Source organism: Ornithorhynchus anatinus, chromosome 7, assembly GCF_004115215.2.
Source record: "Ornithorhynchus anatinus isolate Pmale09 chromosome 7, mOrnAna1.pri.v4, whole genome shotgun sequence".
NCBI lineage: Eukaryota > Metazoa > Chordata > Mammalia > Monotremata > Ornithorhynchidae > Ornithorhynchus > Ornithorhynchus anatinus.
In genome coordinates this window covers 69,797,281-69,822,121 of record NC_041734.1, presented here as the reverse complement: position 1 = coordinate 69,822,121, position 24,841 = coordinate 69,797,281, and the positions used below count along the sequence as shown (strand labels likewise).

General features: G+C 45.2%; 1 protein-coding gene across 1 annotated transcript; it reads right to left on the bottom strand.

The window, feature by feature from the left end:
* Nucleotides 1-403: 403 nt before the first annotated feature.
* On the bottom strand, nucleotides 404-24,573 carry LOC100077542 (potassium voltage-gated channel subfamily A member 3-like). The gene is made up of 7 exons (XM_029069668.1): nucleotides 24,448-24,573; nucleotides 21,019-24,387; nucleotides 19,620-19,660; nucleotides 18,126-18,163; nucleotides 17,755-17,883; nucleotides 17,421-17,539; nucleotides 404-7,091 (listed from the first exon to the last, which is right to left on the bottom strand). The coding sequence occupies exons 1-2, from the start codon at nucleotides 24,571-24,573 to the stop codon at nucleotides 22,822-22,824; spliced, it is 1,692 nt and encodes a 563-aa protein (XP_028925501.1). The 3' UTR covers nucleotides 404-7,091; nucleotides 17,421-17,539; nucleotides 17,755-17,883; nucleotides 18,126-18,163; nucleotides 19,620-19,660; nucleotides 21,019-22,821.
* Between the last annotated feature and the right edge of the window lie 268 nt (nucleotides 24,574-24,841).

Below are 24,841 nucleotides of genomic sequence, written 5' to 3'. Positions count from 1 at the left end.
AAGATGGCATTTGGAATATCATCAAGAATACTTTTTCAGGTAGGTTACGGTCTTGACTTTTGAAAAGAAGAATGCTATGGGAGCCCGCTGACTATTTTCAGACCTTTTAGTGGTTTCCCAGATGAAACCCCTGACGAGGAAGAGGAATTGGAGGTGATTCTCATTTGCATCTGTCTCCTCCTACTAAAAGGCCAAAAAGCATGATTGATTGCTGAAACATCTATCTTCTCCCACTCATAGGAAATAGAAGTCAGAAAACTTATGCACAAGTGAAAAAACGTGCTACGGATGGTGATTAAATTTGATCAATCAGTGAGTCATATTTATTGAGTGCTTAATTTCCCTCCCTTTTGTTTGTATCTCACCTGTACAGTAAAATGTCCCGGAAAAAGAAGCAAATCAATAGGGAGTATTTCAGTGATTTTATTGAACTTTGCATATGAAATAATTTAACAGTTCAAATTCTAATGCAAAACATTAAAAAAATAAACTGAACATTAGATTAAAAAAATCACAACCAAAACTCTGGTACTTAACAGGTTTGGATCATTATGGCGTCTACATCGAGGAACAGTATGTGAATTCATTTTAGCATCATTTTGAGGGTGACGATTTGACTCTACCAGGGTCTGAAACAGTGATGAGAAATTCAGTGATGGAATATAGACTGTGGATGTTGGGTATCACCATTCTGTGATTCCACTGTTTGTTATGGTCCGTACCCAAGGGTGATTAGTCATTCCATTTAAAATAATACTTATTTGGTTTTCCTGTTTGCTAGGAAGAATTGATGAAATATAGCATTTCAAGACAAGTTGGAAACTTCAGTTAAAACACATTCATGGTTCCATTTAAATGTTCACAGTAACTGCAACATTACATTACTAGCCATTATAAGTGCAGCGTATAACAGTACTCTTCATTTACATTGGGAAAGCAATGACCTAACATATACTGAGTTATCCAGGAAAACCTTAACGACATACACAGGTATTCTGGCTAATGTTATGATACCCACCTTATGTTTTCATTTTCCAAATGAGTGGCCCTCAACTTTGAATTGACAAAGTGAATTTTAGAGGGGAAATCTCACCATGAACTTGTGGGAATGCAAACAAGTGTTCGTGGAGGCGCTTCTGATCATTTGAGTCTAAAACTTTAGCAATCAAATCTTTAATTCATTCAATTGTATTTATTGAGCACTTACTAGTGCTGTATTAAGCGCTTGGAATGTACAATTGGGCAACAGAATGATACTGAGACATATTCTGAGCGACGTGTGACCACAAGAACAGGTACGATAACAACAACAAGCAGATTGAGAGGAAATAACTTTAGCCAGAGGCAAACATTTTTGAGATGGACAGAAATCTATCTTTTAAGGCACAAAAGTACGGTCTGTAGAGTCTAATAACAATTTGAATTATAATTTTAAAAGGTTGATCACATCATAATCTGGGAAAACACGTTTGCAAGATTTTGGCTACCTGTATCAAAGTATTTTCAAACTCCATCCAAACATTTAAATCCCAGAAGTGGGTAATTAAATTAGCTAGTCTCCTCCAGTGTTCATTTACTGTTAGATATCTTTCAAGAGAAATAGATGCTATTTTCTGTAATGAACGCAGCAGAATCAATAGACTAAAAACACTAGGACAGAAGAAAGGCAGGGGACTTGTTTTATGAGAAGTAGTTTCACTGTTTCTCAGCAAAACTGCTTTATCTTTGAATTAACAAAATCAGCTGCATTTGTTTTGGAGTACTTTAAAGGAAAATTCAGTTCTATCACCAGGTTTAAAGAAAGAGGAAATGTAGAACTCAGGAAATGAATTGGTTTCGAGATGATATATTTGTGTTGAGTCTAAGGGCAAAGTCAGATGCCAGAGGTGGTGAGAGTTCTCTGGGGTGGGTGGGGCCTGGGGGAGGGGGGAGGGGGCAGGGAGGGGAGAAAGGGGACAGAGCAAGGAGGAAGAGCAACCATGACAGGGAATGGCCAGAAAGAACTTGTCTCCCCTGGTTTCCCAAAGCCTGGTATCTTTCCTTGTCTCCCTACACTAGTCTGGAACCAACTTTCTCTGTCTGGTCTTTCTCCAGGGGGTAGCAATAAGAAAAATATGCATTGATCAGAAATTCCTTAGGTATGTGCAGAAATTCCTGATAAATAGCAATATTTCTGGGTCACCATGCTGTTCAATAATATAGTAAATTCAAGACATCAGTCACATTCTAAAACTTTAATGACCTTCCATCACATCAGCATAAACTGGAAATGGGCTGGTCTCTGGAATACGTTTCCCTACCGTTGAATAATTCATTGAAAAAACACAAAATACTTCCTGGATACTCCCATTGGTTTGCTTTCCCTTGTAAATGTGAGGGATGGCATTTTTTGGACAAAAACAAAATGTTTGTATGACAGTTCAAGCATATATTCTATTCTCTGAAAATGCACGTGGCTGATTCTGAATTTATTTATGGCCCCACAGTAAAATACTAGTCTGAAAAGTCAGAAGAACAAGAGTTCATTTCCATTTAGAAAATCACACTGACAATTGTCTTTAAATAAACTCACAAAACATTCTCAAGCCCAGCATTAGAGATACATCATGAAAACATTTAGCTGGAAAAAGAACGTGTGGTGAGTTAGGTTTTATTACGATCGGCTTCACAAATCACCATTAGGTAAAATGATCGTACTAGGTTGAAATTGGGCCAGTTCTAGCAACCTTTGTATGGAGCAGCTCACTACTTAGAAAGACCATGGTACACAAGGCTCAAGTTTACATTCAAAATGAAAACTCCTGATTCACAACCTTACCAGACCAAATCATCTGCGTATGTATCACTTGTCGCTTCAAAATACACATTTCCAGTTCTGACAGAGGCTTTTCAGAACAACAGCCTCTTTTCTGGATGGAGAGGATATAATCAAGTCACCTCAACTTCAGGTATAACAACTTCATAATGCAACAGAAAGACACTCATTTTAGTTCGTTCTGGTGTTATAAAGCCACCGTCCTTCCAGCCCAACTTTGTTTTAACCCAACGGACTAGCACCTAAAATGCATTCTATTACTGAGAGTGAAATATCCATTTTGTTTATGTGGAACCAGGTTATGCCTGCCACTCTGAATGCCTTACTCCTCCATCCTTTTCATTTGACATTCCTGGGCTATATCATTGTTTATTAATGGACCCAGAAATAAATTTGAAACCAAACATCAAGGTTTTAGATTTTCCAAGAAGTTACTTTATCCATGTGTTACACACCTTAACTAAGCCAAGCCTCCTATAGTTTTTTAAATCCTCCCAAAGCCAGGTTCTAAGTAATCTAACCTGTGTGTGAGTTGGGGGTGCGTGGGTGTGAATTGTCTGTGATTTGGAGGGGCTAGCTGACAGTGGTTGTCCTTCATGGGTGTAAATATGGCTGAAAAGATTAATATGCTAATGCATAAAAAGATTGTCCTTGAAGTGGGACTGAAGCCACTATTTTCGAAGTCTGACATGGTTTCTACTCTGCCTCTTCAATTCATCATCTTCCTGACATTTTTTGGCTCCAGGAGAGTTTCCCTATTTCCAGTTGCTGCCTGTTCGGTGGGCTGTCTGCCCCTGTGTCTTCCCAGAATTCCACACCTTTGTCATGCCTAAAACCTGCTGAAAGCATTTCTTCTGTTCCGTTGGCCTATAATTCCCCAAACCAGTGCAGCCCACTATTCATCAGTATAGCAGAAAGGCACCTTATTCATGGTCACCCTCTGCTCAAGGGTGATGGAGGTGATCGCCCTCAAAGCTTTCACTCCATCAATTGTATTTACTGAGTGCTTACTATGTGTAAAATACTGTACTAAGTGCCTGGGAGAATACAAGAGAGTTGGTAGACACAATCCCTGCTCACAAGGAGCTTCCATTGAACTGGAATTCCTAGACTGACTCATCCCAGGGCTCTAACAAGCCCCGAGAGTCTCCAGTCAGGGTTGAAGAGGCCCAAAATAGTGCCTCTCTGACCAACTGGCTCTTGAAAGCTGGTCCCGTCCTAATCCCCATTTCCCCATCCCCTCTCCCCACCTCTGCCTTAACCCACTTTGGCCTCTATGCTCAAAATAAAAAAAATTGTCTCCCCTGGCCCTATTATTTGGGTAAACTCTTTCGCACATGTGGAATGATTCACACCTTAGTTGCCAGTCTTTGCTGAATTCATTCAAGTCCCAAGAGTTCAAATTCTGCAAAAACCTTAAGCAGCAGGCAACAGCATCAACACATATCTTGAATGTGAACCTAAATCAACATTCAAATAGTGAATTTATGAAGTACACAAGTAGAATCTTCAACTGCTTAGGATACCAGGATACTTGATAATAGTGTTTAATTGCATTTACAATTTGATGAAATGGAATAAGAGGGTTGAACACAAATGCCCATGTTAAATGCCCTTTCATTTCAGATCTTCCTAAGCGCTTAGTATAGTGCTTTACGCACAATAAGCACTTGATCGATACCACTGAATGGATCTCCCTCTGTCCCTCGGGGGCACAGTACCCCAGACTCATTGGTTTTACCTGCTCTTTTACACAGTAACAACCGTCATGTCGTCAGCCGTGTTTAACTATTATAGGACAGTCATAGTTTGTCGCCCGATACGCAAATTGATCAGAAGGCTCAAAGAGGAGGCACTGAACTTCCAAAATGCCTCAAAACTCTGCTTTGCTTTACATACTAGGAAATTCAGATACATTTATTTCAGAATTTAATGATCAGAGGATACGCTAAATACACTGACTACCGTAAACAGTCCTCTTGAAGACTTTATTCTGTAGGTCTTTACCTTCTTGAAACACTATTGGTCTCATTAAAATTATGCTGCCAAGGATTCCAGGGGCTACCGGTTTTCCCTCTGTGGGAAATGAACTCCTGTCCTGGTCTTCTTCAATTCTCTTCCCTAAATCAGGGTGGATTTGATTGAAACCAAACCAATTTAAGTCACGATTTAAATCCTATTTTGAATCACTGAGCAGGAAGTCTTAATTTAATCCCTTTTCTACACAGACCGCATTGCTTCCCTTCTATATGCCCTTAATGCGCCATATTGACAACTCAGAGAAATAGATGTCGGTTTCATTCCTCACAACTTCTACAAAATTATCTTCCAAACATTTCCCTTCAGCTTCTATTACCCTGCCATCCTAGAATTTATCACCAGACACCTTCTGCTTTCCCCCCGTTTACCATCTCTCAACAATCTGCCGTTCATTTCACTTTTTAAAACTTTGTACCTCCAGAGAGAGGCGAAAGTTTGGGCAAACAGAGCCAGCTCCAGCAGGGTCAATGGGTAAATCATCAGGATTATTATTTTCAGCTCCATCTCTGATTGTACACAAGCTTGGCACCTCGGAAGGCAGTTTGAGAACTGAGACCAAGCCTCACAGAGATGGTTAGTGGGATTTTCTAGACTAGTGATGAGTCTCATCAGGTAGGATCATTTTCCTTTATCTCCGTTAATCTTGAGAGAAGCCTTTGGGGACCATAACGTGGGCTCCTCTTAAAGGTCTTGCCCCATATTAATGGAACTTGACTCAAATAGTTACATGGGAAATCATCCCAATCTTGGGACAAAGAACTGGTGTTTTGCCATTTAAAAAGAACGTTAGTTTTAACAACTAAATTTGAGGTATACACATCTCTCTCCAGGAAATAAAGAATGGTTAAAGGCACCACCTCAGTTCTCTAGCCAAAAAGGATCCCCAGTAGGTGCTTTGGACAAGTTTAGCAGTTGGGTTATGTCTTCAAATGACAAAATTGGGAGTGGATTCATACAGGGGAACAGACATATTTCAAAAGAATTAGTGGGCATAAAGGAGATAATCTGTTTTACACCACATTTTCACAGTTAGAATTTGCATAAGGCCTACTGAAGTACAAATAGCTACCATTTTGCCGTACTGTCACAGTAAATACAGTATAATGGCCCAGAAGTGAACTGCCACAAAAAGAAAAACACTTTACCCCCAACTTTGCATTCCTTTTCCAAAGAAAACTCTCCTGTGCCTTCTTTTTGCAACAACGCTTTAATCTATAAGAAAAATGGAAATATAGAAAGTATAAAAAATGCAAATGTCACAGAAGGCAAAAAGTTCAAATCTATCACATATTCGCCTTTTAAGAAACTGCTCTCAAATGTTGAGTAAAATTCTGCACTTAAGAGGGTTAGAGTCAGCATCTCAAAAGTATCAAATCAACATACCATGTAACAATCACAGTGGAATGACTATAGAAACAGTAATTATTTTTAGTTTAATTATCCTGTAGTGGTCAAGATCGACCACTTTAATAGCAAAGCGAAGAAAGTACTAGCTGTACTGTTGTGAAGTTCAGCATAGTTAACACTTAAATTGGAATCACAGTAATTTGCAAATCTATCGTTTTGATTTTCTTTTAAACGGGATGTATGTAGTTTGCTTAATTAAGCAAGGCACATCTTTTTTAAGTAAGTTCGCTTTAATAACCTTCCCCTGGGCACAGTGAAGACTGCTGCTTCTCTATGCATAATAGGGCTAACATAAATACAAGAGCCTTTGGTAAAGTTCATGCTTTCATAAATGAAATCTCACAACATAACATCAACTTACTGGACACATTATTGAATGTATGCCACATAAATTTCTTTTGAAAGAAAAAAGTTGCCTTTTTCAAAAACCAAACAATTTATCAGACTTTCTTCATTAGCAGCACTGCCTTTTTTGTTTCTGATCATGATTCACAAAGATTTCAAAAGGCCGAAATGATATCCAAAATAACATTTTGCATTTCCTTCCTCTCTTTGATCAGTCTGTTTTATATTGCACATGATTTGAAGACAGTCCTCCAAAGGTCTTGGCTTGTTCCCTCCATACAATGCACTTGTTAGGAAACACATTACTTACGGAATTGTTTTGTGCTAACAGAAACAAAAATATATGCAAGCAGGCAAATCATCTATCCATTAAAGAGGTACACAGTATTATCACTGCATTCTTGATCTTTGTGGTTCTTTTATAAATTTTTTACTGGTCTCAGTACAGTTCTGTAGCTCTTTAACTTGAGACGACTTCTGTTATCTGTTGGGTAGAGTAAACAACAGTATTTACTGCATATCCCAGCTTTGGATTCAAAAAATACAGTTTTAAAATAATAGAATCCTAGCCCCGAAAGAGACCTGGAGAGGTCAACTAATCCACCCCAAGCCTCAGGTGAGGAAATATAGTAGGGCATAAAATAGAGTGAGAAAAGTGCCCATGATTCCCCATAGAACTTATGAAATCTTCTTGCCCTAAAATAAAAACTAATCAAACAATTTAACATGCATAGTTAAATACATAATATTAATATGTCACATGTAATATTAAGATAATATCAAAATCAGGAAAAGTTCAAAAATTAGCAAACGTTGTAGGTTCATGCTAGCTAGTCTCTCCAACTATGTACAAAATCTCTCTCTCCCCCCATCCTATCAATAAGTCAATCGAATTTTTTGAGTGTTTATTGTCTGTAAGACACTGTACTAAGTAGTTGGGAGAGTACTATCTACATCCAACCCTCCGCCAGCTCAGACATCTTATGCACTTGTTTATTTCACCTGAGGTTGTTAATATATCATAATTCTCACTTGTAAGTATTACACATTCATCAATTAATGCACTCTTGACTTCTTCCAATAGATTGTAAGCTTTTAGGGAACAGGAATCATGTGGCAGTAGTAATAATTATTATTATGGTGTTTGTTATGTGTCAACTACTATTCTAAGTGCTGGGGTAGATACAAGTTAATCAGATTTGGATACAGACCCGATCTGTCCCACATACATCTCAGTCTCCATAGGAGAAAGTGTGTCTCTCCATCTAGACTGCAAACTCACTGTGGGCAGGGAATGTATCCACCAGCTCTGTTGTATTGTGCTCTCCCAAGCACTTAGTACAGTTCTCTGCACATGGAAGACACTCAGTAAATATCACTGACTGATTGAGGGGGTAGGTTGTATTCTTCAGTACGTTCTCCATATGACTAGAACACTGACCTGCCTAGTACTGATACTCATTTTGATCTTTCCCTTAATTTTCTTTACCTGAATTCTTTCTATTCTTTCATTCATTCTATTCATTTAATCGTATTTATTGAGCGCTTACTGTGTACAGAGCACTGTACTAAGTCCTTGGAAAGTACAATTCAGCAACAAAGAGAGAGAATCCCTGCTCACGGCGGGCTCACAGTCTAGAAGGGGGGAGACAGACATCAAAACAAGTAAACAGGCATCAATAGCATCAGTATAAGTAAATAGAATTAGATATATATATATAGACACACCAGAACAAGTAAAACAGGCATTAATATAAATAAATAGAATTATAGATAAATACATATATACACAAGCGCCGTGGGGCGTGGAGGAGGGGTAGAGCAAAGGGACTGAGTTGGGGCGATGTGAGGGGTCGGGGGAGCTGAGGAAAACCTAACCAATCTCATATAGGCACCAAATAGGATTAGGCAACAGGGAAATATCTACTCTGGCCATTTTTCCTACGACCCGAGTCATCAGGTGCTTGTTACTCCAAAATCCCACTGTTGTCAACAATTGCAAGTGGAAAATAAGAGATTGGAGGAAGATGGTTCAAAAACATTTGAAAAGGGTGTGGCTTCCCTCATACTGGTGAAATTCAAAGAGGTTGCTGAATGAGAAAAAGCTTCATAAAGTTCATTTCACTTCAAGTTTTAGCTTTATGAGGGCAACCGTGCTACTTTCCTTGCTTCTCTAACATTTCTTGGACACTTCGCAGTGGTCCTTGTCATCTCTCAGGGAACCCAGCTGGCCCAGCTTAACATCAGTTTCTAGTCATCAAAAACAGGTTATCGACTGGATCCTGTCACCTACCAAAATGATGACCCTGACAGTCCCGGTGCCTTCAAACCAGCTCCCAGCCAGTTCACAGTGCTGTAATGTTGACTCACTGCCCCTGGCCTTTAGCTGTATTCTATCCAAATTGCACAATGAAAGCACGCAATGATTATATACATAAAGTTGTCCTTCGGCAATGATTATATACATAAAGTTGTCCTTTGGGCCCGAAAGATGGCGTTACTGATAGTGAGATTGTATCAGCGTGGGTGCGTGCGGCTGATAAAATGAATGCCAGTGGTCGAGAAAACAAAATATTTGATTTTCACCAGTCAGAATGATGACCAGATTGAAAGATGATCTTCTTTATCCTTCACATAGCCTGAAGACTCCCAAATGTTTATTGATCTTTTAAAATGAGTATCATTTTCTTTCCTGTCTTTCTAGAGCCTTACTTTTTCTCTTGTCCCACACCCCACAAAGCGAATCCTAGATCAGAGCTCCTTTTGAAGTCTGTGGAAGTTCCACACTCAGATCAGCTCTGTAGGAAATGAAGAGGAGAAATCATCTCCAAAGGAATATGGGGAACACTGCAATCTAAGTACAAGAGCAGCATGGTCTAGGGAAAAGAGTCCAGGCCTGGGCATCAGAAGACCTGGGTTCTAATCCCAGCTCTGCCACACCTGTCTGCTGTGTGACCTTGGGCAAATCACTTAACTTCTCTGGGCTTCAGTTTCCCCATTTATAAAATTGGGATTCATTATAATCTCCCGCCCCCTTAGACTGTAACTCCCATGAGGAATAGGGTCTGTGTTCAACTTGATTCATTTTCATTTACTCCCGGGCTTAGAACAGTACTTGACACATAATTAACTAATAATAAGAATAGCTCTTCTGGTGCTAACCTTCTCACTGTGCCTCGATCTCACCTGTCCCGCCATCAAACTCTGGCCTGGAACATCCTCACTTCTCAAATCTGCCAATCACTCTTCCCCACTTCAAAGCCCTATTGAAGGCACACCTCCTCCAAAAGGCCTTCCCAGACTAAGCCCTCCTTTTCCTCAGCTCCCCCTCCCTTCTGCGTCACCTAGATTCGCTTCCCTTTGCTCTTCCCCACTCTCCCCACCCTACAGTACTTACAGATATATATATATATATATATATGTATATATCTATAATTCTATTTATTTATATTGAAGCTTGTTTACTTGTTTTGCTGTCTCTCTCTCCCACCCCTAGACCGTAAACCCAATGTGGGCAGGGATTTGTCTCTCTTTATTGCTGAATTGTAACTTCCAGGCACTTAGTACAGTGCTCTTCACACAGTAAGTGGTCAATAAATGTTATTGAATGAATGAATGAATAATACTGAAGGTATTTATTAAGCACCTACTATGTGTCAAGCACTGTTCTAACTACTGCGGCAGATACAAGCTAATCGGGTTGGACACAGTCCCTGTCCCACATGAGGCTCACAGTCTCTATCCCCATTTTCCAGGTGAGGTAACTGAGGGCCAGAGAAGTGAAGTGACTTGTCCAAGGTCACACAGCAGACAAGCGGCGGAGCTGGGATTAGAACCCAGGTCATTCTGACTCCCAGGCCCCGGCTCTATCCACTGGGCCATGCTGCGTCCCGCGATCCCATTGTGACTATTATTATTATAAGGATGGCGTGCCTATGTTCATCTTGTCTTTAGAGATCAATTTCAAGTTGATGCCTCGAAAAGAGAAGATCAGTCACCATGGTCTGCTGATCTGTGGCTTTCCAAGGGTGTAGCCGCATCGCTTCGGGGACCACATGTTCTTTCTGCCACCTCTCACTTTCCACTTGGTGCAGGTTTGCAACGACTTCTCACCCAGGTAGTTCCTCACAGCGTCGAGTAGCTTCCCGAGGTTAGGGTAATCAAGACTGCCGGCATTCACATCACGTTCCAAGGTTGGGGAGAGGGCCCTGGTTTCACTGCTTCCAGTTCCCCGCAATTTAACCCAACTACTATGTTTTTATTTTGCCTTCATGTTTTGTTTCATCTCTCCTTGTGTGTCTGTTGCCAGGCTCCTCTCCCCTCTTATGATAATAGTAACCATAATAGCATTTGTTAAGCAGCGTGGCTTAGTGGAAAGAGCACGGGCTTGGGAGTCGGAGGTCATAGGTTCTAATCCTGGCTCTGCCATTTGTCAGCTGTGTGACTTTGGGCAAGTCACTTAACCTCCCTGTGCCTCAGTTACCTCATCTGGAAAATGGAGATTAAGACTGTGAACCTCACATGGGGCCACCTGATAACCTTGTATCTATCCCAGCAGTTAGAACAACATTAGGCACATAGTAAGAGATTAACAAATACCTTTATTATGATGATTATTATTAATTCATTCATTCAATCATATTTATTGAGCACTTACTACGCGCAGAGCACCGTACTAAGCACTTGGAATGTACAATTCGGCAACGGTTTATTATTAATCACTTATTATTAAGAAGTATTAATAATTGTAGTACACAATATGTTGTAGTGTATAATTATATAATTATAATATTATAATTGCTCATTATTAATTATTAAGCACTTACCATATGCCAAGCACTGTTTTAAAAGCTGGCAAAGATACACGTTAATCAGGTACTGTCTCTGTCTCCAATGGGGCTCACAGATGAAGTAGGAGAAGTTTTGAATTCCCATTTCACATTACCCTTCTCTATTCCCAGCATTTAGTGCAGTGCTCTGCCCACAGTAAGCACTCAGGAAATACTCACGATTGATTGAATGATTGACTGAGACTCCAGAGTGGTGGCTACAAGCGCAAAGAGCTGGAAATGACATCATTGGCTGCACGGGGACTTCAGCTCCAACTTGAAACAGTCAGTCGTACTTATTGAGCGCTTATTCCGTGCAGAGCAATGTACTAAGGGGGAGGAATGGAAGCCACCAAACAGAGAAGCGGTATAGCTTAGTGGAAAGAAGTCAGGCCTGGGACTCAGCAGACCTGGGTTCTAATCCTGACTCTACCACTTTCATTCAATCATATCATATTTACTGAGCACTTACGGTGCATAAAGCAGTATACTAAGCTCTTGGGAAAGTATGATATGGTAACAAAGAGGGACAAAGTGACACTTGTCTGCTGAGTGACCTCGGGCAAGTCGCTTAACATCTCTGTGCCTCATTCCCCACATCTGCAAAATGGGGATTAAATCCTACTCCCCTTACCTAGTCTGTGAGCCCTAAATGGGTCAGGGACTCTGTCCAACCTGATAACCTTGTATTTACCCCAGCACTTAGAACAGTGCTCGGTACATAGAAAGCACTTAACAAATACTATAATCATCAACCCCTCCAGTTGTATATTAGGGATATCTGGCAAATGCCCAGGACAAAAATTCCACTGGAGGAAGTTAAGAGAATTCCCAAACTGGAAGAAGAGAGTTGGAGCATTTCTGCAATTTCCCCACTATATTCCTAAAATGTCATCCAAGGGGTGGGAGGTGGGGGTGGTGAGATGGAAGGAGTTCAAAAAATCAGATTTAGCAATTAAAGGTGACAAACAGCCAACTCGGATTCCGTTCAGAAATCCGTGGAGTCATGAGAGAATTACAGTCTGTGAAGTAATTCTTTCGGTCGTATTTATTGAGCACTTACTGTGTGCAAAGTAATCAGTTCAGGACTGCCTTGAGGAGCATTGCCATTTAAGTAAATGAATAATGAATAATTCTGACTTTCCACAAAGTTACTTAGAAAGATAATGGAGTTTTAAAATGAGTTTACCATTTTTGAAGACCAAGGGTAAATTTAGGTGCAGGATGATCTCGTTCTGCTCTGACAAGGTCGCAGTCAAATTCCACTCAGGTACGTTCTAGGTAGTTATCAGCAGGCAGAACTTTATCTAAATAAATTTCATATGGACTCTGCCCTCCCTAAGTAAGAAGTCATATCCCATTTCTGTGATATTTCCTTTCCCTATCTTCATATCCCTTATGTCATACCAAACACAACCTGCATACAAACTATAAAAGCACTCAACAGAGGCTTCTTAGCTGTGGTACAATAATAAATGACAATGATGCTCTGCCAGGTTAAGAAGGAACAGCAAATCAAAACCAGATTGCTGGGGTTTGAATAATAAAAATAAACAAGGAGAGTAAACCAAACAATCAAGACCAACTAAACGAGCCAGACAAAAAACGTAACCCAATCCTCAGAGTAAAGCTCAAAAATGATGAATAAAAACCCTTCTTCTTTCTCATATCCCCCTGTGCTTTTCAAGTCCTGAAGTTTCTCAGTCCAAAGTTTCCAATCTCTCCTTGCGTCAATATTATTGCATCTCTCGGCTTGTCTTCCCTCCCTTCATCTATACTTTCCGTCTGGCCTCCACATATTTATCTTGGCTGTCTTCTGGCCCAAGAGTGGCCAACTATACTGCCCGAAGGGCCACTTTCCAGGGTTTGAAGTCTGCTGAGGGCCACACACAGACGACTCCACCGGCGTGAGAGCAGGCAGGCAGGAGGGGAGTTTGAAAGGTCTAAGCAGCTGCCCCCTCACTCACAGGAGTTCGATTAATCAATCATGAGCTCGCGGCAGACAGAGCCAAGAGCAACCCTGCCTGCCGTGGCCCAAGGACAGAGGTGCATTGAGTTGCCGGCTAATAATAATAAATGTGGTATTTGTTAAGCACTTACTATGTGCCAAGCACTGTCCTAAGACTAGTGGCCCATACCCAACCCAGCCAGCCTGACTTTGTCCACTCCGGGCCTAGACGGCTCTCCCTTCTGCGTTTCCCTTCACCCACTCTATTACCACATCTATATCACTTCCGATCGTATTTAATGAGTGCTTATTGTGTGCAGAGCGCTCTACTAAGCGCTTGGGACAGTAAAATATAACAATAAACAGCCACTTTCCCTGCCCACAACAAGCTTTCCTACTCTTCTACCTTTTTAATCCCTTATCCTATTTTTTCCGCTTTTCCCGATTGCTTTTCTGACCTTCCTCTGAAGTAAACAGGGCCTGAAAGTCACCAAGCTCTTACTCTAGGCAGAAGACTTGCTTCCCAGATAAGGCTTGTGAAGAGGCACCACGCCTCTGCTACTGAATCTGGGACAGGATGAGCTGGAGAATTGTAAAGGCCCCACCACCCTGACTCTTAAACTGTGCTGAATGTGAATAACAACCCATTATTGTTATCATCATCGGTATTTACTGAGCACCTGATGTGCATGCAGAGCACTGTACTAGGCACTTGGGAACCTACAAACAGACGACACGGTCTGGCAACTGGAAAAACTAAACATGCAAACAGAAGGTACTGGTTCGATTAGAGACAGTGCTACGGGACGGCAGGCAGCTTTTCTCTGGTCACCCCCACTGGCTCCATTAGGGTAGAGGTTGCGACGGAGAAGCAGCGTGGCCTAGTGGACAGAGCTCTAGGTCCTGCGATTTGGAAGGACGTGGGTTCTAATCCCGGCTCTGCCACTTCTCGGCCCCGTGACCTCGGGCAAGTTGCTTCATTTTCTGTGCCTCAGTTACTTCATCTGGAAAATGGAGATTAAAACTATGAGCCCCATGTGGGACAGGGACTCTGTCCAACCTGACAACCTCGTATCTACCCTAGCACATAGTACAGTGCCTGGCACGTAGTAAGCGCTTTAAAAAAGAAGGCCCGGCTATTCCCCTAAACATCTCCCCTAATTATTATCATTATTTCTGACTCTTGGTCATCTGCTGGACTTTTTTCTGGTGCACGAAATAGCAAAGAGAGACTAGGAAGAAGGAATAACAGGGTGGAGACGGTTGTGGCACTTTAATTGCAGAAGCACTTAAGGACCTGCAAATACCTTATTTATCATGTTACTCTATTTTTCCACTCCTTTTGCTGGCTCTTCCCAGAACTTCCTGTCTCTGGAATTCATTTCCTTTGTCTAAAGAAATAATAGCTAATGGATTCGCAAATGTATATTTTTAATGCTCATGTTTGTCTTACAGATGCGAATATCCAAAAAATCAGAAAAGTGTGCTCACTTTTTGGTTGAGGCATTTATTTACATGAAGGATGTTGGAGTGAGAAACTGAAATCTATCCAACCCAGATTAACAAGATGAAAATCAAATTCTGCTTTTGCCCAGTCTAGTGTAATTTTCTGTTCATTGGCCTCAGTCAAAAGCTCAATTGTTAAAAGAATTTACATGCTATGCAATTCAACTGGGAAAGGACGGCATAACCGCCTTTGAAACGTTCTTATTCCATGACGAAATAACAAGTCCTTAATTGATGGCACTAGACGATGGCCAAACATGTGCAGAGCCAACAGGAGGTCAATTGGACACTTAGAGAGGCATGCTGGGTCTTTCGGCTCCAATTTGGGAATCCCCGGTGCCACGATACTCTGCACTGTACCTTCTAGGCACCCAACTTGCTCTCAGGGCGTGCATCTGGCCCTGAAAACAGCCTGGTCCCCCCAAAACAGCAAGACAAAACGTACCCGCCAACAGAGACCCCCTGGGGTTTAGAGTGAGGTCAATCCTATTCTTGAGGAATCCCTAAGATCTGGGTTCACGACTGTTTCACAAAATATTCAGCCTGATCGCTAGCGTGGCTCGGGGGTCAGTATTCCCCCTTTCCTTCAGACCATTAAGAAGTTCCTAAAGTGGGGAGAAAGCTTTAGGGAATTTAGCAACTGCCTTCAAGCTTAAAAGGAGGTTTTAAGAATAGGATGCAGGCCGGCTTTTCTCCTCATCTACAAATGACTGAACGAGAGGAAGAGGGCTTAAAATGGTTCGACATGAGGAAGAACGTCTTGATGCCACAGAGATAAAGCGCTGGGGCTGAGAGGCTGATCATCTATCTTTGACGCTTTAGTTCTTCGGCTGCCCGGTGGTGGAGGGGTGGGATAGGGGAGTTAACGAGTTGGTCTCTCTTGGGTGACTCTGATTCTACGATGGGGCTGCAAGGAGAGTCAGGCCCAAACCAGCAGAGTTAGGTGACAGTGAGGTCAGAACCCAAGCAGAGGTAGGGTCTGGGAAGAGTGGATAGAGCATGGGCCTGGAAGTCAGAAGGTCATGGGTTCCAATCCCAACTCCGCCACTTTCATTCATTCAATCGTATTACGCGCTTACTGTGTGCAGAGCACGGTCCTAAGCACTGGTCTGCTGTGTGACCTTGGACAAGTCACTTCACTTCTCTGTGCTTCTCTGCTCCATCTGTAAAATGGGGATTGAGACTGGGAAGCCCATGTGGAAAGGTACTGTGTCCAATCTGATTAACTTGTATCTACCCCAGCACTTAAAGAAATGACTGGCACATAGTAAGCACTGAATAAGTACCATTATCTTCTGGCCGGGGTGTCTGTTCCATGCAAGTGACTTGACCAGGGACACTAGTCGGTCAGTCAGTCAGTCAATCACATTTATTGAGCTCTTACTGCATGTAGAGCACTGTGCTACGTGCTTGGGAGAGTACAATATTACAATATAACAGACTCATTCCCTGCCCACAACAAGCTTACAGTGTGAGGTCTAATCCTGCATGTGAGATACTGCTATTGTCACTTCTCTCATAGATCTCTGTCACAAGCAAGAATTCACACCTGATGAATACATTTCTTAATCTCAAATATCATCCCAAACACAGAGAAGTTTAAAATCTAATGAGATCAAATGTACTGCCAGGCATTTGGGGCACATCCAGAAGAAAGAAATACACATGGACAAAGGTTAATGTTGTAGCTATAAATGCTTCAAATTTATAGCTCTTGTTTTTGAAAAGGGGAGTCAGTCTATTCATTTGCATTTTGGGTCAGGAGAAGCCATTAGGCATCTGAATTACTTTTTAAAAGGGATGAGGTAATTAAATCCAATATATATTCACCATGAGGCAGACTGGCCCCCACTGGCTTCTCAATCTGAAAGGAGACATGCCACAAATTAAAAGACATGTCTAAACTCATAAAAATGAAAAACTGAAAACTCAGAGGGGATTTATACTCATCATTACTTGTTTGTTATGACACATCTCACTGAAAATCATATTCTAAGATTACTTGCTGGCATACAACGCAGAGAAGCATTTTTTAAAGTTATGAATATTTAAAACTACTTTTGCTCATTTAAGTACTAGAGAGGGACGAGCAGAATTTATAGGATGTACTGTTCACCAGAGCGCTGCGGTTTAGGTAAGAGCAGTGATAAAATGGCTTCAAAGAAAATTGCACGAAGAACCCATCAGAGAGTTGGTATCTAATTTACAAAATGACACCTTTATATCTTTTAACAGATCGCAACAGAATACTTTGAGAAAGTTGGCAAAAAAAGAGTACGGACACGAAATGGCACCAAAGGCCATGGAAACGTGTCTTTTCGAAGTGCATTTTAGGAATGGATAATGACATACAATTGCACTCTCTCTCTTAATGACTTCGTGCATTATTCAAAATCAGGTGTCCAATCAACTGAGCTGAGAATCTGAATCAATCAAAAAAGCATTTAACCTACACAACCCTGACGGAAAGATGGTTGGCCTTTCCGATTGCCGCCGGAGAGTGCTACTTGGCAACAAGTGGCCTCCTTACCCGATGTCCCCAAGTTCTGTTGGCCGCCCTCCACAGCAGCGGGGCGCTGACTCGGTGTGGCTCGTCGCCGACTCCTGCCACGTGAAGAGTTGCCCTGCCAGATACCTACTGGTGGGTACCTGCAGGTGAGTCAGAGAAAAACTAGCTGTGACCTCTTATTACTACCTCCAGGGCTGACCTGATAGAAGCCTACGCCCCTTGCACAAAAATATAATCACGTGTACTCTGTCCCATAGAAATGGGTGGCACCCAAATGGTATTTTCAACCTCCATGGCTTACGAGGGTAGGAATAAAATGTGCAACTCACAACCGGCCAGGTCCCCATCTCCTCACCTCCGCCTCACGTTAGCTTTTCCAGAGTCTTCAGGCTGGGGTTCAGGTGTGCCCGGTTCTTGGCATTTCTTTCACGGGAGAGGGAGCCACTTCCACTTGTAGCTGAGTGGTAGGAGGGACTTGGAACTGCTGGAGAGAAAATTGAGACCTGAAACGTACGGAAACAAGCAAACGAAAATCGTGGCTCCCACATCACTGGAAGGCCAGGTTACACTGCCCACTGGCTGGCTATAAAATGCAGTTTACAGAGTACTTAGGAGCATATACAAGAAGGGGGATAGAAATGAGGACTTAGCACCTCTTGAGCGTCTGCCCTTAAGTGCTCGACCCTGAAATTGCAACTCGGAGTCTGAGATGGACACAATACCCACCTTTCTAGGTGTTTCTAAGGCAGCCATCATCTCAGTTCCTATAAATAAATAAATAATCATGATATTACTTAGATGCTTGTAACATTATACAGAGAGTCCAAACGCTCCTCAGTGAATAAAGGAAGTGGAGAGAGAGGGAGGAAGGTGGAGGTATCGGGTTTGCAAAAAATCACTGTAGGTTTCGTAGGTAGAACTGCTCCCCCAGTGAAATGATCCTTCATAAGGAGCTTTTTTTTTTTTGATTTTTGTTAAGCCCTTACTATGTGCCAGGCACTGTACTAAGCACTGGAATAGCTACAAGCTAGTCAGGCTGGACACAGTCCCTGTCCCACATGGGGCTCGCAGTCTTAATCTCCAATTAATAGATGAGGTAACTGAGGCGCAGAGAAGTGGTGACAATCATAATAACAATGTTGGCATTTGTTAAGCACTTACTATGTGCAAAGCACTGTTCCAAGAGAGGTCACACGGCAGACAAGTGGCAGAGCCGGGATTAGAACTCAGGGCCTTCTGACTCTCGGACCCTTGCTCTATTCATTAGGTCACATTGCTTCTCTGGTGTGCTCTGGTGTGTCGGCCCCAGAAGGAGCATAACTGGGTGGGCTAGGGGCAGGGCCCGTGGTTATGCACAGCAAGGAATTCCGCCGTGCCTGCTCTACATCAGCTCTTAGACGTTTATTGCAAGTGGCTGTCAAGATGGAAATGAGAGAGGGGGTAGCAGGGGAGGAGGAGGAAGGGTTTCTTCACCTCTTTGCCTGTTATGGCCTGCTCTTTTTGCTGTCTTTGTCATGGAGGGGAGAATTGGGAGAAATATTGTAAAATAAATATTAGCTTCAGCGATCATCTAACAAATCCCTAAGGACAATAGCAAAGGGCATATAATTAAAATAAAACTCTCTGGTAAACTAAAACAAATACCCCATGTACAAAGGGATGGAAAACATTAATCATCAAATACCTCCCTCTTTGAGAACATTAAAAGATTTGGGTACAATGCTGGAAAGAATGAGAGTCGCCTTAAAATGGGAAAATTGTTGATACCCCATCAGATACCACTGAATTAACTCTACTTCTCAGGTCTGAGGTGAGCTGGGTCTCCCAGGATAAAAAAAAAAAGGCAATAATCCCTCTTCACTGAAAAATTCAGTCTCCTTACCCTCACGGAATAGTTAGCCTGCATCCTCTTTGTTAGACCGGAGCCACGACTTAAAAGGTTAAATTTCAATCTACAAGATAGGATAAATTCATTTCTGCAGATAACAAGGTTCTTTCCAGAATTCATCAGCTTGGTGGCAAGGACTGGGACTGAGAACATGACGGAGGCATAACAAAAGTGCTTCCTCTCACGTCTCCCCTCTTCTTTACTCTATTCTACAGGTTTTATGCAAAAACAAACCACCAGAGACCATGTTAGGCTCATTTTCAGTACATACAGGTTACAGAAATATTTTAGGTAATAGTAGATGAAATTATGGCTATGTTTTTTTTCCTAACCTTGTCTGATGAGATGATTTCATAATTATGGCGAAGACTTCCTGTAAATAAAAGAAAAGCACACACACTTTTTTTAAAAAAAAAAGAGGGTCATCTTCAGGTTTACAGACTAGCTGATTCCCATTCAGTGGACTATTTTAGCCTAGGAACAATCCTAATTCACAGAGAGAATTCATCTCTGAATCTAAATGGGAATAAAACGTCCACTGGATTTTCTCCATCTTCATTTCTTCATGTCCTTTTCACTTGAGAAAGTAAACAGAACAATCTTCTTCAAGCCAGATTCCTATTGCAAATCTGCTCTGCAGTCTTCCTACAATGAATCCCAGACTCCTGCACCACAAGAGAATTGCTAAACATTTAAAGGACATTTTAATTACAGGTACAATCATGGAAGAAGCTCGCCACTCAGCTCCTGAGGAAAGGCAAACAGATGGATGGTATTTGGATTCATGGAAGGCTACACACACACACACACACACACACACACACACAAATATATATATATATATATATACACCATATATATATACACCATATATATATATATATCCGTGAGTCTAAAATCAGGTCTACAAAGGGAAGTGGAAAAATCGAAGCAATTTACCAGCAATCACAGTGAAAAAAAAATTTTCCACCAAAAAAAATGTTTTAGATAATTGTGGTCAAAATGAGTGGGTACCGCGAGGTGAGGGATTATTGCTTGAATAGGCTGGAAAAATGATGATCTGGCCTAAAATTCCCTTCTCACTCTTCTCCATATGTCTCTCCTCCCTCTCTCATCCCATCAAATAGAATGTTTTGGATGCAATCCCTAACAAATGTGTTTTACTGCCAGAAAGAAGGCAGGGTAGGAGAGTGATTTCGAGGCAAAATGTGTTTCCTCGGTGTCTAAAGTTACAATGGACGGGGATGCAGTATGCTAACTGCTATTTTGGCTTGCGAAGGATGTGCTAATTAGTTTCGACGGCCCAGTTTACGTCGTCTCTCTACGAGTGAGTTTAAATCAGCCTACGAGGTGCAATCCGCATCCCCGTTCCCTACAAAAGGAAACAGGTTGTTGAAAGTGAAAGCGAACGCGAAGAGCAGCAGGCCGTGGCAAATCATCTCTGCGCAGCCTGGGTGGAGGTGGAGGTTACAGCCAAGAGGTGGTGGTCTACCCGGCCTAATACGCATCCCTGGCCCAGGATAATAGAAACCACAGGAAACCGAGCCACGTACTACCCAGGGCATGTCCGCTATTCAGAGGAACGAGCTGGTCTAAGAAAACGCACGTCCCAATTTAAGGCAAAACCGGTCTGCCGTTCTGTTTCTCCAAGAGACACCGAGAATCGGGTGCGCTCTGCTCCGTCCCCTAGGCGATGTTAATGGCTCTCCACAGACAAAACACGCTCCTCACCTGATTCTGTCTGCTGTCTGGCAGCCCCTGGCGCAGGGTTGAAACGAGGCGGGTACTTCTCCCGAGATCGGGTCCCTCGCCATCATCCCTCCTGTTTATGGATTGTCGGTGATTCTGCTTTTCTCCCCACCCCCGTGATGAACTGGCATAATTCTCTATCTTGGAAATAAGCTTCAGACCTAGTTCTTCAGAGGTTAGGCTGCTGGGTCTGGGTGAATTCTTTGGGGAAGAGGTCACCCGGAGGTCATTAAGCACAGGTTTCGAAGGTGCCCTACCTGAATCTTTCGGATTGGCGTAAGTGAAGGAATACAACTCTCTAGGGCTGCTTTCCAGGGGCATCAATTCTGCTAGAGTCTCAGAGAGGGAAAGGGGGAGAGAGGCGCTGTCCTTGAGGAACTGCCTATTGTCCGGCGTTTTACTCCCGTGGCTCGGGTGTCTTACTATTCCGGGGACGACCGTCTCTTCCTGGATCCCGTGGATGGATAGCACGATGACTTTCAGGACGTTATTTCACGCCCCAAAAGATGCGTTCGAGATTGTAAATTTCGACACCTCTAATTCTCGAGGATTTAACTTTCTTGGTGCCAAAGTGGCAGTTTTCCTGCGGAATCGCGTCAAGTGGGAACCATCTGGAAAGGTTACTGTGGAAACGGCAAAGGGACGTGGGGGGGGGGGGGGGAGAGGGGGAAGGGGCAGAGGAGAGATGCCATGACAACCTTTTCGGGTTTCCCAGGAAACCAGGGTTGCTATGGGAACTGCATCACTCGAGTCCGAATTAGTAACTTCCGCTGGAAGGGGTGTCTGCCGCTTTCATCTCCTTGTGATGGAGAGGACGCTTTATCTCAGATGCACCGGAAAAAAAAAATCAAAAATCAAAAATCTCTGTTTTCCACCACCATCACCACCACCACCACCACCACCACCACCACACACACGCATCCCGGCAGAGCCCCGAAAACGTATTTGATTCCAGACTTTCCAACGGGACCGGCTCGGAACTTCTTCACAGTGATTTAACGTCAGTCTAACCCCCTTAGAACGCGTAAGCAGCCCAGGGAGTTAAACTAACAGGCAGTCAAACGATTAGGCTTTGAATCGAGGGAGGCCGTCTTCCTCCGCCGGGAATCTCCGAGGCCGTGAACAATTCCGGGGAGGGAGATTCGATAGAGACTTTACCCCGATCGAGTCTGACTCGTCAAGGCCGGGTTTCCACATCACGGATTTCCTCTAAGAAACGCCCAGGAGGGGAGGCCTGTCTCCGCGGCGCGCCCTCCCTCTTCGAAACGCAGCCTCGTCTGAGCTTCCGTGTCCCTGCCCGGGAAGGATCATCTTCCTTCTCGTTATGGAGCCGACGGGTCGCCCTGTGCGATTTCGATTTTTCTCTCCAACCCCCGCCCCCCCGGGCCGCACGATTCCCCCGTTTGCGATCCAGCAGGTGTCCTAGCAGACCAAGCCGAGAAGACAATAACCCAACCCAAAACGAACGAACGGCGCTTGTGGCCCCCTCTCCCGATACCGCTACTACTACTACTACTACTACTAATAATAATAATAATAATACTGATGATAATAAAAAGATAGGACAGAAGAAGACCCAAAGGCGGGCTGAGAAGACGCAGCCCCTCGGCGCAACGGACCCCTGTTCCTCTCCGAAGCGGGGTGGGGTAGGGGGCGCGGGAAGCGGATCATCCTCCCCCTCCTTCGTAGCCTCGTCCTCTTGGATGAATGGTCTGGAAATGTTTCGAAACGGAGCAACATGCGGACCGATGGGGCACGTCGGACGGAGCGCTGCCGGGCCGGGCGCTAAACGTCGGTGAAGAGCTTTTTGATGCCGGGGCGACCGTCCGTGGGGGCGGGGGCGACGGGGTTGCCCGCTTTGAAGGGGGCCCGGGGGAAGGGGCCGGGGTCGCCCACCCCCTCGTCGACCACGGCGTACTCCGCCTTGCCGAGCGGGGACTCGCCGCGCCCCTTCCCCAGCTCCCCGGCCGAGGCGGAGAGGGGCTGGCACCCCCCGACGTGCAGGTACTGGGCCTGCTCTTCGCCTTCGGTCTCCCGGTGGTAGAAGTAGTTGAAGTTGGACACGATGACCGGCACGGGCAGGGCGATGGTCAGCACGCCGGCGATGGCGCACAGCGAGCCCACGATCTTGCCCCCGATGGTCACCGGGTGCATGTCCCCGTAGCCCACCGTGGTCATGGTGACCACGGCCCACCAGAAGGCGTCGGGGATGCTGGAGAAGCCCGAGCTGGGGTCGTCGGCCTCGGCGAAGTAGACGGCGCTGGAGAAGAGGATGACCCCGATGAAGAGGAAGAAGATGAGCAGGCCCAGCTCGCGCATGGAGGCCTTGAGGGTCTGGCCCAGGATCTGCAGCCCCTTGGAGTGGCGCGACAGCTTGAAGATGCGGAAGACCCGCACCAGGCGGATGACCCGCAGGATGGCCAGCGACATGGCCTGCTGGCCGTTGCCCTGCCTCTCGGCCAGCTCGGTGCCCAGGGTGATGAAGTAGGGGACGATGGCCACGACGTCGATGAGGTTCATGATGTTGCGCGAGAAGGTGGCCTTGCTGGGGCAGGCGAAGAAGCGCACCAGGAGCTCGAAGGAGAACCAGACGATGCACAGGGTCTCCACCACGAAGAAGGGGTCGGAGAAGCCCGCGGCGGCGGCGGCGGCGGCGGCCCCCCCCGGCCCGGCCGAGCCGTTGCCCGCGGGGCCCGGGGTGGGGTCGGGGGGCGGCGGGGGCGGCGGGGGCGGCGGGGCCGGGGGCGCCTGGGGATAGTCCTTCTCGTCGCGGAACTCGGGCAGCGTCTCCAGGCAGAAGATGACGATGGACACGAGGATGACCAGCACGGAGACGATGGCGATGCCTCGGGCCGGGCCCGAGCTCTCCGGGTACTCGAACAGCAGCCACACGTGGCGCTGGAAGTCCCGCCGGGGCAGGGGTCGCTCCTCCTCCCTCAGGAAGCCCTCGTCCTCGCGGAACTTCTCCAGGGCCTCCTCGCCCAGCTGGTAGAAGCGGATCTCCTCGGAGAAGATGTCGATGGGCACGTTGACCGGCCGCCGCAGCCGCCCGCCCGACTGGTAGTAGTGCAGGATGGCGTCGAAGCTGGGCCGGTGGCGGTCGAAGAAGTACTCGTTGCGCAGGGGGTCGAAATGGCCGACGCGCCGCGCCGGGTCGCCCAGCAGCGTGTCCGGGAAGTGACCCAGGGTCTGCAGCTGCGTCTCGAAGCGGAGGCCGGAGATGTTGATGACCACTCGCTCGCCGCGGCAGCCCGAGGCCCCGGCCTGACCCGCCCCGACGGCCGCTCCTTCTCCTCCCGGCTCCGACGCCCCGGCCCGACCCGCCCGGACGGCCGGGCCTTCTCCTCCCGGCTCCCGGGCCCGGTCCCGGTCCCGGGCCCGGTCCCGGTCCCGGTCCCGGTCCGGCGGCACCGCCGTCATCCCGGCCGCGGGGGGCTGGGCCGGCTCCGGGGGGACGGGGCGGCCGGAGGACACCGACGGCCCGGGCGACGGCCGAGCCCGGGGAGGCGACTGCAGGAGCCGGAGCTGCTCGTCCATCCGCCGGGGAGGGACCGGGGGAGGAGGAGGAGGAGGAGGAGGAGGAGGAGGGGAGAACACCGCAAAGAAGAAGGAGAAGCAGAAGCGGCAGGAAAAAGGGGGAGGAGGAGGAGGAGGTGGACGGGAGGAGGAGGAGGAGGAGGGAAGAACGCCGCCAAGAAGAAGAAGAAGCAGCAGAAGCGGCAGGAAAGAGGGGGAGGAGGGGGACGAAGAGGAGGAGGAGGAAGAGGAGGGGAGGGGGAGGAGGTGTCCGCCCTCCTGCTCCTCC